Genomic DNA, 16,332 nt, shown 5'->3' on the forward strand with positions numbered 1-16,332 from the left:
TGACTATCAGTGCTTCTCACACTAGTCTCCTGGGGTGTTGTAAAAAAGCAGATTCTGATTCCCTGATCTGGGTTAAGGTGTGGTGAATGAGCTCGCAGGGGATGGCCACACTGCCGATGCATGGACCACACACACTTAGAGAAGCACATTTGCTGAGTATCATCCACTGTGTGCACATTCTCAAAAAATTATCTGGCCTGAGGCTTGGGAGACCAACAGTGCCAAACTGACATTAAATATATCTGGTATACTTAAGAAAATCCCATGTAAAAAGAAATACTTGAAAAAGGGTTGACCATTCTCTTTACAAAGGGATTCACAACAGGGTGCCTTTATTTATTTTTCTTTTCTTTTTAATATAATTTATTGTCAAATTGGTTTTCATGCAACACCCAGTGCTCATCCCAACAAGTGCCCTCCTCCGTGCCCATCACCCATTTTCCCCTCTCCTTCCCATCCACCCTCAGTTTGTTCTCAGTATTTAAGAGTCTCTTATGGTTTGCCTCCCTCTCTCTTTGTAACTTTTTTTTCCCTTCCCCTCCCCCATGGTCTGTTAAGTTTCTCAAGATCCACATAAGAGTGAAAACATATGGTATCTGTCTTTCTCTGACTGAGTTATTTCACTTAGCATAACACCCTCAAGGTCCATCCATGTTGCTGCAAATGGCCAGATTTCATTCTTCCTCATTGCCAAGTAGTATTCCAGATAAACCACATCTTCTTTATTCATTTGTCAGTTGATGGACATTTAGGCTCTTTCCATGTTTTGGCTATTGTTAAGAGTGCTGCTGTGAACATTGGGGTACATGTGCCCTTAGGCATCAGCACTCCTGTATCCCTTGGATAAATTCCTAGCAGTGCCATTGCTCGGTCATAGAGTAGTTCTATTGTTAATTTTTTGAGGAACCTCCACACTGTTTTCCAGAGCAGGGTATCTTTAAAAGCATCTCCACTTATGCACTATGGCATCAGCTAGAGTTTACTAACTGAAAAGATAAAAAAAAAGTGCCAAGGGAATCATCATTTGGAAGTAAATACCTCTGAAATGTTATAAAAAGGCAATAGCAATACTGTCCGCTTCCATTACTGAGCACTGTGTGTGTGCCATGTATGGTGTGTGTGTGTGTGTGTGTGCTCGCGTGAGTAGATGGATTATCTAATTGGATCTTCAAAATACTAGTGAAGTAATGGTTACTATCCTCACACTCCTGATGAGAGAAGTAAGGTCCACAGAATTTAAGTAATGTGCCAGGAAGAAAACATTCTGAGCAAAACAGTGTATCTCTGGCCTGATCCAGGCTGGTTGTCCTTTTTTTAAAAAATTGTTTTTAATGTTTATTTATATTTAGAGAGGGGAAGAGATAGAGAGGGAGAAAGAGAGAGAGAGAAAGAATGTTTGAAGCGGGGAGGGGCAGAAAGACAGAGACAGAATCTGAAGCAGGCTCCGGGCTCTGAGCTGTGAACTGTCAGCACAGAGCCCGATGCAGGGCTCGAACCCACAAGCGATGGGATCATGACCTGAGCTGAAGTTGGACACTTAGCCAACTGAGCCACCCAGACACCCCCTGGCTGGTTGTCCTTCTTGACCAGAAACAAGTCCCACATCAGGGGAACTCTGACACCATATTTAGAACAGATGGTAATTTATAATGTCTTTCTCTTCCTTGGCAATTAAAATTAAAATGTCAACTTGAAGAACGGTTTCAGAAAGGCCCCAGGAAGGATTGTAAATATAGCTGGACTGATCACTGAAAGATGAACAAAATATACTTTCAACATAAGCAGAATCACTGTTAATGTAATGTTAAAGTCTTGGAAGAGCTAAAAGACCATTAAGAGACAGCTGGAAAAAATAGCACTCAACTCAGTAAATGCACATCAGGAAACCAACATGTGCAACCTACCTGTGAGCAACACCTTTTTCTTTTTTTTCTTTTTTTTTTAATTTTTTTTTTCTAGGAGAGAGAGAGAGACAGCATGAGCAGGAGAGGGTCAGAGAGAGAGGGAGTGACAGACTCTGAAACAGGCTCCAGGCTCTGAGCTGGCAGTCAGCACAGAGCCCGACGCGGGGCTCGAACCCAAACCACGAGATCATGACCTGAGCGAAAGTCGGACGCTTAACCGACTAAGCCACAAGGGCGCCCCAAGCAACACCTTTTTCTATGAGTGACATCGCTAGGCAACAAGAGTCTAAACACACAAATGTTACCAAGAGGCTCTCCCATCTTCCTTTGCTCCAAACTGAAGTGGGCAGACACCACTTAGATGGCATAACCATAGGATGAAATATAATACCAGGCTAGGTACAAAAGACAACATTCTGTGTGGCTTCATTTATATGAAATTCTAGAAAAAGCAAAACTGTTATGACAGAAAACAGATGAGGGGTTGCCGGGGGCTAAGAGTTGAGGAAGAGGGTGACTGTAGAGTCAGGAGGAAACTTCCTGAGAGTAACGGAGACGTTCCATCTCACGATGGCGATGGTGGGGGTGGGGGTTTCTACGCCTCCACCCATTAGTCAAAACTCACTGAAGTGTACACTTGAAATTGCTGAATTCTATTGTATGAAAGTTATATCTCAATAAAGCAAATTGAAGTATGTATATGTAATTACCTAATATAGCCTTTCTACTCTTTTATATCTGACTCAGAGTAAGTGAAATTTAGTAACCCTTTGGCAACAGAAAATAAACACAGCTTAATTTCAAAGTACAGAGCTAGAAGTTGCCGTAAAAAAAAAAATAGCTGCAGCAGCCACTGCGTATGAGTTGCCAAGACTTTACTGGATGAATTCCATCCAAGATACTGCATTTAGTCTCTCAAGGTCTTTGGACACCCAGAAAGTGGGTCGTCTTTCAGAATATCTGCGTCACTATGGAGAACATGTCAGTAAATCAAAAACCAGCTGGATTTACTCTTAAATTGGCAAAATGCTCACTTGCTTGGAAGTACTATTAATCCCTTCATTCAGTGGACAGGCAAGATTGGTTTTTTGGTCTTAGTTACCTTCGGTTTTATCCATACTCCATGTTCTTTTAATAGAGGATATGTATTAGGCATTAAACATGTGCTTTGGGAAAGCAAAGATCATGTGACTGCTTGATTCTAAATCTTAACATTCTGGAATTAAGACTAATACTAAATATTTTTACTAAGTTGGAATACGAAAGCAATTATTTTTAATTATTTAACACAAAATTATTTTGCCTGAAATATTCGATTATTAGTGCCAAAGCATTGTTCTGCCCTGAATTCTCCTGATAATTCTGCTTTCGGCAACAAGTTACAGAAAACCAACTTAAATGGGCTTAGACAGGAAGCCCATTTCCTGGCTCGTGTATCTGGAATTCTAGAGTTACAGCCGCGGTCAGGGTTGGCTAGACCCGGGTCTCAACAGCCCCATCCAGCCATGGTTTCCTTCCTCTCCACTCTCCTGCCTGGGTGGCTTCTGATTTACACCGGTTCCCTCCTAGGAATAGCATGGCTGCTAAGATCTATTTGAGCCCACCATTTTCTCATTAATTCCTTGAGAATCCAGAGAGAAGATTCCTTCAGGAAGCTCTGACTTAAGGTCAGTGAGGGACTTTCTCAAGGTCTTTTCTCATTGGTTCAAATTGGATCACATGCCCATGTCTCATTGGTTCAAATTGGGTCACATGCCCATTTCTCATTGACTCAAGTTGGATCCCATGCCCAGTCACTGGCACAGAGGATAGAATTACCCTTAGGTAATCAGGCCTGCCCTACAGAAGGAAACAAAATCAGCTCCCCTGAGAGCACAGACTGGTGAAGTGGAGGGGCTGGGGGTGGGGGGCAGTGAGGGTTCCATTAAGAAAGAGAAAGGGAGAGTAACACTGAGTCAATAGTAAAAAAAGGTACATTAGGGTATAACTTAAATCCATTACTTTAAAGGTGAGCTAGGGGCGCCCAGGTGGCTCAGTCCGTTGGGTGTCTGACTTCAGCTCAGGTCATGATCTCACGTTTCATGACGTGGAGCCCCGCATCAGGCTCTGTGCTGACAGCTCAGAGCCTGGAGCCTGCTTTGGAGTCTGTGTCGCCCTCTCTCTCTGCCTCTCTCCTGCTCATACTCTGTCTCTCTCTCTCAAAAATAAATAAAAATCATCAAAAAATACATAAATAAAGGTGAGCTATATTTTTTCTTTTTAGGAAAGTGCTCTGGGTTTAAATTTTAATTTTAAGAGACTATTGATAGCAAAAAGGAAGAAAGTAAAAAACCACCACAATCCCACTACCCTGTAAGAACTATTAATGAAGTGATACAAGCATATTTTTAAATAATAAACTAAATCGTAGACTCTGCATACTATAGACACAGCATAGCATAATCGTTAGCAATATACAGACTCAGGGTCAGCCTCCTATCTGTGTGTCCTCACAGAGCAAGCTACTTCTCTTTCCTGTGCCTCAACTTCTTGTTCTCTGTGATAGGTATAAAGTTACTCTGGCAGTGATGGTATAGCTTAGAGATCTGCAATCTACAGCCTGTGGGCCAGATCTGGCTTGCTACCTGTTTTTGTAAACAAAGTTTTATTGGAATCCAGCCACAGTAATCTGTTTGTGTATCCATCTATGGCTGCTTCCATACTATAATGCAAGGTTAAGTAGTTCTGACAGAGGCTATATATAGCCCAAAGAACCAAAAGTACTTATAATCTGGCCCTTTGCAGAAAAAGTTTGTCAACCTCTGGGTCAGACCATCAGACCTTTATTGTCTTGTCAAAATCTCACATGTCAAAATTCTGTGGCCGTACAGTAACTTAAACAGCTGGAGATAAGATCAAGAAAAAGTGATATCTGCAGAGCTAACATGAAGGCAAGAGATGCTGTTATTTTATCAGTTAGAAATAGTTATGAACTGTGAGTAATTGAAAAGTCTACCGAGGTGTTTAAATGTCAAATTATCTACCTGACTTGACCAGAGATTTTAAAATATATGATACATGATTTCCCTTCAACTTTGGGGTGTTGACATTGGGACAGGAATGAAAGTGAATTTGTACAGGGTCTTACCCTGTAGATAGAAGTCACAGCTATAGGGAGAAAATAAGACTGAAGAGGAAATGAAAGAGAACCCATGACAAATCGTTGCAAATATTGCTTTAGAAAAGAAAAGATTGCCGCCCACCTGTGTGTTCTGGGTGAGCAGCAGTGGAGATGTGTGGATGGGCAGAGCTCTCAGGAGCTCCCCAGAGCAAAGGGAGTAGTCTGAATGAGCACAGCCAAGCCAACCGAAGTCTGAGCTGTGGAAGAACCATAAGTGAAGAGAAAAGCATCATTGGATTAAGTGATATATCCATGGAGGAACATTGCCCTCACATTACGGGTAGTTTCGATCTTGAATTTAAAGATATTCAAGATCTAAATTATTTTGGTCACACTCAACTTTCCCAAAAAAAGAGTGTTTTATCTATAAGCTAGTAGATTTTTGGCCAAATGTGTAATGTCCTTCTCTAAAAATGAAGTGACCATCAAATACAAAGAAGTTTTCTAGTATAAAAAGCTTTTCATACATTCAGCAGTGCAGTGGGAGGATTAAGAAAAAAGGATCTCCATCAACTGCCTGATTTCAAATCCTGGCTCAGCTACCTTCCATTTAATCTTTAATGCCCTAAGCCTTGTTTTTTTTTTTTTAATTTACAAAACAGAATTGATAAAAGTATTGATGTTAGAGCGTTTTGATGATAATCAAGTGAAATAATCCATGTAAAATAGCCCAGAATCTAACAAATATTACATGCTCCTTAGAAGTGAACCGTTTTAATGTGGACAAGATAATTGTGGAAAATGTTTGATAACCAACCATTTAATGATACATAGTTATAATAAACTAAGATCTTTCATTTTTGGTATTCCTGCTCTATTTTTGGAGCAGCAAAGGTGAAGATAGATTTTAAAAATCCTTTGTTGGGGTCTTAGGATTTAGAAGAGTAGCTCAGGGAACATTTTAATAAGCACTGTATTCATTCATTCATTCTCTGTAACAGAGACCCAAAAAATAGAATGAGAAAGGAAGGAAGGAACGAAGGAAGGAACAAAGGAAGAAAGGAGGGAGAAAGGAAGGAAGGGAAGGAAGGGAGAGAGGAAGGAAGGAAGGGAAGGAAGGGAGGGAGGAAGGAAGGAAGGGAAGGAAGGGAGAGAGGAAGGAAGGGAAGGAAGGAAGGAAGGAAGGGAAGGAAGGGAGGGAGGAAGGAAGGGAGGGAGGAAGGAAGGGAGGGAGGAAGGAAAGGAGGGAGGGAGGAAGGGAGGCAGGGAGGAAGGGAAGGAAGGAAAGGAGGAAGGAAGGGAGGGAGGAAAGGAAGGGAGCGAGGGAGGAAGGAAGGAAGGGAAGGAGGGAGGAAGGAAAGGAGGAAGATAAGGGTCTTTAACATGCCCACCCAGAGGTAAGCAGGCCCAGCAGTGGAAGACAGCTCTGCTCCATGAGGGCCTCCAGGACCCGGTTACCTTGTTTCTCCACCATCAACTGCAGTAGGTTGTATAATAGAAGCTGGTTCACTAGTATCTTCTCCTTCCATCCCTTAGGAGAGGGAAGGCAGTAGAGGAGAAGCAAAGCCATTCCTTTTTATTATTTTTTGTTTTTACAAATTTTATTTATAGAAAAAATATAACTCAATATGATAAATATAGTAATAGGTAACGTTTTAAAATTTTGTTTTCTTGTCTTTTCTTTTTTTTTATTACAAGTATTTTATTGTCAAGTTGGTTCCCATATAACACCCAGTGCTCATCCCCACAAGTGCCCTCCTCTATGCCCCCTCCCTCCTNGAGATCTTAGTCAAATAACCACCCACAGTTGAAAACGAGGCTAGAAAATGTGACTCTAGCTAGGAAGCCATGTGCCCAACTAAAATTCAGTGGACTCTGTTATCAAAAGGGAGGAGGAAAGAGTGGACGGTGGAATCCATTAGCAGTCTTCCACAGGTATCGTCATGGAAACTAGTATTGTTTCCCTGACTCTAGGACCCTATTGATTGTAAAACCCATCATTTTATGTACCACTGAGTAAGAAAAAAAACATTCTATTAAACATATTATTAAACATATTGTTTTCTTATTAGCTTAGTTGTAGGACTCATCCCAATTTAAAAGGTGTTAAAATGTGAAAAAATACGTGTCTCGGTATAGAAGAAATACAGTATCGGAAAGACTGAGGAAGAGAAAGTGACCCAAAGACATTCATTTTGCAGTTTTCCTCTGCGTGTGTATGTGTGTGTGTGTGTGTGTGAGAGAGAGAGAGAGAGAGAGACAGAGAGAGAGACAGAGAGTGAGAGAGAGACACTTTCCTTAGAGCAAGCATAGACAGGAGATATCAAGCTTTGTTTGACCCATCAAGGGTAACGCTCAACTAGGTGACTGACAGAGTACTATCAGTGTGAGCGTGCTTGGCGTCAAATTCCTGTGACTGCTGGCAGAGAGACTTTTGTCTCAAAGTCTTGGGGGAAATTTTGCCTAAATTTCCACTCAATCTTTACCAGATATGGAGTTGAGTAAGCAGAATGTAGGGGTCCTGTCTCTACTAGCCTGAGCTCTAACTCAGTAGGACAAAGACTGAGGGCAGCACTCCGAGGAAACAGGCGTGGCCTAGGCACTTGACTTCTTGCTTCACACTCAGTCATCACCCAAACATTGGGTGACCAGCCACTTGGCGTGGTGCTAGAGTGCAGTCAGTGCCCTCTTGCAGCCCCAGAGCTCATGGAGGGAGAAAGAGAAATAGATGTGCAGGTGAGTAAAGCCACAGATCGTGCGTTGTCAGTTCTACCAGAGGTTAAGAAAGACCTCCTGGTGGAGCTGGAATCAGGACTGGGGAAGTCAAAGGGTAGAGGAAACCATGTGCAAGAGCGTGGGAATTGTTGCGTGAGGGCACTGTGGTAGGATTCCTTCGGCTGCTAGACCAGAGCAGCTGTGGTTACGCAAGGTCTGTGGTTCCGCTTTGTTTCCCTTATTAGTACCTTATACGTAGTAGGCAAACAGCAATATGTGTTTAATGCAATTAAAGAAAAGACCAACCTCTTGGATGGCCGAGTAGAGATGAGCTGTATTTTCCTGGCTCAAAAAGATGCTGGGTTCCATGAAATGGACGGAAGCAAATTGATCTCTTTGGTGCTGTGCTTACTCTTGAACTTAATAGTATGTTGTTTGTTAACATCAGGTTGATATTCAATATAGAAACACTCCTGTGGATCCCCCCTGCTTTTGCCACTTTCACATTTCTTTTCTCCGGTTTCATAAATGAACAAATGTATTTACTTTAAAACACACCATTTTTCCTTGGTTAGTCAGACAGATTAGAATGTGGCACTGCTGATACATGCCCGGGTATCAGTGCGGCAACTATGTCGTGGTGAATTTGACCTTTTAAAACAGCTAGGGAATCAAACCTCTTCATTCTCAGGTTTAGGACATAGTAGTGGAAAGACCCTGGTCAGTTGAGTCAGATCGTTTGACTTGGTGGCTTTGAATCTGGTCAATGAAAAGCTATATAATATGTAGGTATTTCTTGCTGTATTTGCTACTGAAATCTGCTTCTCTTACATAGATCACTGTCACAGATGAGGAAGTTAGTAACCCATCCTTTTTAGATCTGGTGAGGACTCCCCAGATGAGGAAGTGCACACTTATTCTTATGTTTGCTTGGTAAGTCTGACTTGTGATGAGCTCAAAACCTTGTTACCGAATTTGTGACGTGTCCCCATCTGTAGGTCAGGCTGAAGTTATGTCTTACTTGATCTCCGTTATCTTTCAATGTCGCCCCAGGTTCACAAGTGCGGTGGTTTATCAAGGACTCGTCATGCGCCTGGGGATTATAGGAGGCAACCTGTATATTGACTTCTTCATCTCGGGAGTCGTGGAGTTGCCTGCAGCCCTCTTGATCTTACTGACCATTGAGCGTTTTGGACGCCGCCTTCCCTTTGCCGGAAGCAACATGGTGGCAGGGGTGGCGTGTCTTGTCACTGCATTCTTACCAGAAGGTAATGGGCCGCTGAATCTGGGGGCACTCGAGACCTTGAAATAGTCTTAAATCAAAATAATCAAGCATGACGAATGGCTTGTCCTCAGAAAATGTACCACTGCATCCAAGTCTGAGTGCTAGGCAAGCTGTAGTGATGGCATTCAGTTTTCTGCTTAATCAGTGTAACGACTCTGAGTGTAGTGATTGGTTCCATAGACTTTTCGGTTTTCCCACTTCAGGTGCATTTATGGATGCAATAGATGTCATGCAAAATCTAGCTTGTAGTCATGTAGTTTGCTGCTGATTTATTTGACTTATTTTCATGATATTGCTGACCACATTTACCATATTTCCTGAGTGTCCACCATATCACTGGCCCCATGCAAAACACCAGGGTTACTAAAGGAGGAAAGGAAGACACTTCTTGACTTCCAAAGGTTCACAACCTAGTAAGAGATATAGATACTTTATTTTTAAAATTTTTTCTTCCAAGTTTTTGTTTATATTCCACAATAATTTCAAGTGTAGAATTTAGCAATGTATCACTTACGTGCAACACCCAGTGCTCATCACAAGTGCACTCCTGGGGTGCCTGGGTGGCTCAGTCTGTGGAGCTTCCGACTTTGGCTCAGGTCATGATCTTGAGGTTCGAGCCCCACGTCAAGCTCTGTGCTGACAGCTCAGAGCTGGGAGCCTGCTTTGGATTCTGTGTCTCCTTCTCTCTCTGCCCCTCCCCTGCTCAAGCTCTCTCTCTTTGTTTTTTTTTTTTTAATGTTTTATTTATTTTTGAGAGAGAGAGATATTGTCAGAGGAAGATGGAGCCACAGAATCCGAAGATAGGCTCCAGGCTCTGAGCTGTCAGCACAGAGCCTGATGTGGGGCTCAAACCCATGAACCATGAGATCATGACCTGAGCTGAAGTCGGACGCTCCACCGACTGAGCCACCCAGGCGCCGCCCTCTCTCTCTTTCTTAAAAATAAATAAAAACATTAAAAAAATAATTTTATAATACAAGTGCCCTCCTTAATACCAATCACCCATTGAATCTGTCCCCCCACCTGCCTACCTCCCCTCCAGCAGCCCTCAGTTTGTTCTCTGTAGTTAATAGTCTGTTCTTTGCCTCTCTTTCCCACCATGTTTATGTCTTATGTTTTTAAGTTGCACATATGACTAAAATCATGTAGTTTTTGTCTTTCTGTCTTATTTCACTTACCATAATACTCTCCAACTCCTTTCACATTGGTGCATTTAAAATGGCAAGATTTCATTCTTTTTTATGGCTGAGTAGTATTCTATTGCATATCTATATGATATCCAGTATCATCAGTCGATGCACATTTGGAGTCTTTCGATAACTTGGCTATTGCTGATAATGCTGCTGTAAACATCGGGGTGCATGTTGGGATATAGATACTTTCATGCTTTCACAACTCACTATGATGAATGAAATAATGGAATTATTTACAGTTGATCTTTGACACAGGGGTGGGGGTGCTGACTCCCTACATGGTCGAAGATCTCAATATAACTTTTGACTCCCCAGAAACTTAACTGCTAATAGCCTACTGTTGAGTGGAAGCCTTGCCAATAACAAAGCAGTCAACTAACACGTATTTTATATGCGATATGTGTTATATACAGTATTCTTACAATAAAGTAAGCTAGAGAAAAGAAAATGTTATTAAGAAAATCATAAGGAAGAGAAAATACATTTATAGTACAACGCTGTGAAAAATGTCTGCCTGTGGGTGGACCCATGCAGTTTAAACCTGTTGTTCAAGAGCCAACAGTACAAAATTTAGAAAAAGAAATCTCTCTGAAGGCTCTAAGTGATTAAAAAAAAATAGGTGCAAAGAGTGGTATGCATGGAGTAGTCAGGAAAAGCTTCCTAGAGGCGAGAACTAGGCACATATGAAGGAAAAGAAACGTACTGGACAGGAGTGCCTGGCTGGCTCAGTCAGAAGAGCAGGTGACTTGATCCCAGGGTTGCAAGCTCATGCCCCACATTGGGTGTAGATTTGACTAAAAAAATAAATAAGCTTTAAAAACAAAGAAAAAGGAAATGTACTGGACAGAAGGGAAGGGTAGGAGAGATTTGTCCACAGTACAGCATAGCTCTCAGAAGGATGAGCCATCTTCGGGGGTCCTGGGACCACGCATTCTTTGTTATTGCTGGAATATCCACAAAAAGGGGCTGAGGATCGCCTGCCACCAGCAGTGACTGGCCTCATGGGCAATGCCGGGAGCTTGGGCATGGTCCTGTGGGCTTCCTCCTAGCCGCGTTAGGTTGGATGGTGGCAGTGAGGAGAGAGACGCCAAGAGCAGTAGTTAAGGTTGTGGCAGGCGGCCCGGATGGAAAGAGTGATTTCAGGGAGATGTCAGAGTTCATGGGGGCTCGAGACCAGTGCACGCTGCAGAGGTGGGGGGTGACCCCAGCTGCACGGTTAACACAACCCATGTTATCTCTGCCGCAGGACACAGCAGACACTGGGCAGGGAAGCCCTTTAAAGTCCCAGGGAATGTGTCGGAATTAGAGCAAGTTCATTATTTCCGTGCTCCAGGGTATGTGGGCTGGGGGGTACTGAGAGGGCTGATTCCCTGGTAGTGCTTGTGTCGGCCCCAAAGAGGCTGTCTTTTCTTTGGAGAACCACCTGAGGATCAAGAAAGAAGGGATAGTATTGTGGAAGTGAAAATAGACGTTTACAGATGAATTTATTAATGATGTGAAGGTTTATGAAGTCCCCAAACCTTATTAAAACAAAATTACAGAACTGTCCCTCTTCAGACCAGAATATTAAGATGTAAAGTCTTCTGTCTTATTGGAATGGTTGATGATAAACAGAACTGATTATTTACACGGATCTCGTTTTCCGTGAGAATACCAGTTTCCTAGGGCGATAGTAACAACGTACCACTCCCTGGGTGGCTTGAAACAACAGAAATGTATTCTTTCACAGTCTTGGACCCTGGAAGTCTGAACTCCCAGTGTGGGCAACCCCATGCTCTGTCTGAAGGCTCTGATTGAGAATCCTCTGCCTCCTCCTAATTTCTGGCCGTTGCCACGAACTTGGGTGTTCCTTGACATCGTTCCAATGTCTGCCTCCATCTTCATGTGACTCTCTCTTCTCTGTGTCATCTGCAAAGATCCATATAGACATACAGTCACATTCTAGGTTCTGGGTGCACATGAACTCTGGAGGGCACTATTCAACCCACTATACTGAATTCAAACATTCTAAGAGCTGAGGAATTTTCGTAACTCAGATTGATCAGTACATGTCTATGTAGTATCTATTAATCATCACCACTAAATTAGGAGTGGGAACAGAGACTGAACAAGATAAATGTAGTTCCTGTGCTTGTGAACAATGCACAATATAACTAGGAGCGTGGCAAATGGGGAACACAGGAGACCTCACTGTTGCTTCCCTTTTTGACACTGTATCATTTTGGGTTTAATTCCCTACAGCGAGGTCTTCTCATTGCATATGAGATAGGAATGAAGTATTTATTGCATATGAAATTAGGAAGATGTGGAGAAAGGTTAATGATTTATGGGTGCCCCATCATTTCGTGATATAATCTTTCCCTGGAAAATTCTCTCTGGCCCCAGACCGGTTGGGCTGATTTTGCTGTGTTCTGCATTCAGCGTGATCCCAGTAAGCATTCTAGGCCATGTGTCCACACCAACGTTGGAGGAACCAAATGTGTGGGAATCAAGCTATTTTGTAGGGAATGCTCATAAATTGAAAAATATAAGGCAAAGAATAGACTTTTCTGTCTGGTCTGGTCAGTTTTATTTCGAAGACCTAATTTCCCGATTTCAACTTTAGAAGTGTTCCCAGTGATACTGAAAAGTAATTTCTCTTATTCTGGACACATCTTATGTGTACATTCACAGATTTAGCTGCTTTTATAAAAGCCTACATCAGCCATGATTGACAATAAGTTCAAATCCCTGAAGCTCATTGTGAGCACCAAGCGTTAACAGAGGCTCCTCCTCACTGAAGTTGGGAGTCCTAACTTCTACTTAAGGGAGGCTTTGGACCTGGTTACTTGGGCTGCTGGATTAACATTAGAAAGACTTTTCCTCTCAGTCGTTCCTGACATCATGAACGGGAGGAGGGCCCTGCGCAGAATGCAGATTAGCCTTTTAGAGGAATAAGCTCTAAAATTATCTCCTGAAGAACAACTTAACCAGCTTTGCCTCCGCTGAGCACAACTTTCCATGGTCTAAAGAATGACATTCTGGAAAAAGAAAGTCTTTCTGGCTGTCTCTTCACTTGAGGCACTGCTTTTGACCCAAATTTCTGAATTCTAATTGAAGTCTGAGAACTAGGTTTTCTTTTTCCATAGCCGTCTGCATCTTTCCTTTGGGTTTGTTTAGGATGGGTATAAACCTAGCTGTTTTGATAAGTAGTCTTTTTGAAAATAGAATTTTTGCCTTTTATTTCTCTTGAAGTGAAGAGTAAGCCAGTGCATTGTAATTTACATATCTCCACTACGACTTTTCACTACATTTTATTTCGGAACTCAAAGCAGATGGTGTAGTCAGAGGGGATATAAAATAGTGTTTATTTAAAATCCTGCAGGGGCGCCTGGGTGGCTTAGTCGGTTAAGCGTCCGACTTTCGCTTAGGTCATGATCTCGCGGTTCGTGGGTTCGGGCCCCGCATCGGGCTCTGTGCTGACTGCCAGCTCAGAGCCTGGAGCCTGTTTCAGTCTGTGACTCCCTCTCTCTCTGACCCTCCCCTGCTCACGCTGTGTCTCTCTCTCTCTCCTAGAAATAAATAAAACATTAAAAAAAATAAATAAATAAATAAATAAATAAAATCCTGCATCCTTCCGTCAAAAATTGAGGTATTATTCCCAGTAATCTGCAGGGCCTTGACCAAATCCCTATTCTGAGGGACCATCTTTCTCTGTGTTCCCAGGGCTCCACGGAGCATAGGTCCAGTGTCACTACTCATTTTTAAATTGCCTGTGTGTTTTTTTGTCATTGTTCCTGAAAGGTGTCTATTGCCTCTCTGAGACAAACTTAGCATATTACTGGGATGGATGATCAGAAGTTTTTGTTTGCACTCGTACTATCCATATGTAATTTACACTTCCTAACAAATCGCTTTCGCTTCACTTTTTAGTTAATGAAGAGTACAGTGCCTTTGGGACTTCTGTTTTATTACACATTTCACCAAAATGTCTAGCTCGGGGTCATTAGATGGTGGCTTCTGCTGCTCGGAAGGAGAGTCTTTCAGAGTAAAGTCAGCATGTAGGAGAAACCAGGGCTCCCCAAGGGTGGCCACTTGACAGTGTTTTCTGAACGTATTGCTGAATTGACCTGTTAGCTGTCTGTATTCACTGAGCTAACCACATGGTGTGTGTGTGTGTGTGTGTGTGTGTGTGTTTTAATTTGGTTTCTTGGTTTTCATTTGGTTCTTTCTGGCAAACAGTCATAGCCTCATTCGTAAACTTAAATTGCCATGAAATTTATCAGCGGGGCTCACTTATAGAGTAGTCTTGATTCAGTAGGAAAAAAACCCCCTCTAACTTAAGAATTTAACTTGGATAATCAAGTCATTTCCACAGTAGCAGGCAACATTCTTTGCAGCCCGAGAACAGCGAGAGGTTGCCCGGTTGGGCTGGGACCCAGGGAATCTGGGCAAGGGCTCCCACTTTCCACTCCCCGGCCCCTGGCACGGCACCACCTGCCCATTGAAGGCTGGGGTGGAATGCACTTCCTATTCCCCCTTCCTGGCCTTCATGAAAAGGCAAAGCCTAAATAAAACACATGTTTACCCCTGTTCCGGGCCAGGGCAGATGGCAGCCTAGCACATCAGTGCAATTCTGATATTCCTCACCCCCTGACGTAACTATTAACATGAGAGCTACAGGTGTCCTCATCTGGGAAAAACGTCAAGTGCACCAGGATGTCCTCGGCCGGTTTGCAATCAAAATGTAATAAACCAGAGCCTCCCAGCAGTGATCTGGATTCTTAAACCATCTTTTTCGGTGCTTGCCCTCCTAGGCGATGGTTTTATTTCTTCAGTCTTAGCTTTCTTTCTTTTTAGTTGTTTGCTGTTCTGTAGAGAAGACACGTGAATCTACCAAACTTGATTCTCTTCTTTCATCCTCTGCATTCTTGCCTACTATTCTACCAAAAACTCGTATGTTCGGGAATGAGCATTAATTCTTCTACGAGACGAGAGGAACATTTAGTGCTGAGTGAGCATAAATAAATATGAATATAAAAGGGGAACATTTTATTTTGAGAGACGGAAGTCAGAATGTCCTTACCTTTGCTTGAGAGAGCAGATACGTGCTTGTCCCTGCAGTCACATACCCTCAGACCCATGTCCACTAAAGATGGATGGCATAAATTGCACAGCTCTTAAAGACATTTAGAGCACTGACTTTTTAAGGCAAAGATGGTTTATTCCTTCTTCCTTTAAAACTCAAAAGAAAGAAAATATTTAATGAAGGAATTTGGCCTTGTTCCCTTAGTTACTTTGGAGGAACGGAGAATCTCCTCACATAACCGGCACAGCCCCTAAAACAGTTCATTTTTAAATGGCTGAACCAACTGATATTTAAGAATCTGGCCTCTTCTAGATGATTTTCTGGGAAAGTTGCAAGCTTGGGAATGGGGAAGACATAAGAAACATACACCCTACCGATAACACAAGGCATAGATGTTCCCTTCTGATGGTTCCAGTCCACAAAGCCTTTGCTACCCTCTAGGAAGCAACATCAGCTTCAGGTCCAGATTCTTCCTGGTTTGCTTGGAACAGATGTTCTGTGTGTTATCACTAAGGGATGGGAACAGAGAGAGAGGCCAAATGGGCACCAGGCTGCAGTAATGGTTCTCAAGGGCCCAAGTAAAGACGACCACCTTCCAGACAAAAGGCCAGGGCACATGGGCCCCCTAGGAAGGCAGTGCCTGGAGCACTGTTTTCAATATAGTGGCTGCTTCTTGAGTTGTATTTCCGTCATCTAACCCTGCTCAGAAAGACAACTACCGCACTAAATATGAGCTATCATCCCATTGGTTGTTGCTGTTAAAACTTGGCTACAATATGAGAAGACATCTGTCATTTGTGCTTAAAATTAGCAAAGACTTAGGGCTGGGAGAAGACTAAATAGATCCCTTTTGTTGTTTTGTGATATTTCATTGAAAGCAAACCCCTAACTCTTCCCTTCCACATTTTCTATTTGCAGGAATACCGTGGTTGAGAACCACAGTCGCTACCCTGGGAAGACTAGGGATAACCATGGCCTTTGAAATTGTTTATTTGGTAAACTCAGAATTGTACCCAACAACATTACGGTAATTCCAACCCATATGTCCTGGTTTCTCCTAAGTAATT

At 42.6% G+C, this 16,332-nt stretch overlaps 1 protein-coding gene across 1 annotated transcript in view; it reads left to right on the top strand.

Annotated features, from left to right (window-relative positions):
- SLC22A3 (solute carrier family 22 member 3) overlaps positions 1 to 16,332 on the top strand; it is a 48,656-nt gene that overhangs the window by 23,597 nt on the left and 8,727 nt on the right. The window contains exons 5-7 of the mRNA XM_077755148.1: positions 8,555 to 8,652; positions 8,773 to 8,987; positions 16,184 to 16,292. Coding sequence (XP_077611274.1) covers positions 8,555 to 8,652; positions 8,773 to 8,987; positions 16,184 to 16,292 — 422 coding nt within the window. The remainder of the gene's footprint in view (positions 1 to 8,554; positions 8,653 to 8,772; positions 8,988 to 16,183; positions 16,293 to 16,332) is intronic.

Source organism: Crocuta crocuta, unplaced genomic scaffold (assembly GCF_008692635.1).
Source record: "Crocuta crocuta isolate KB4526 unplaced genomic scaffold, BGI_CrCroc_1.0 scaffold11, whole genome shotgun sequence".
NCBI lineage: Eukaryota > Metazoa > Chordata > Mammalia > Carnivora > Hyaenidae > Crocuta > Crocuta crocuta.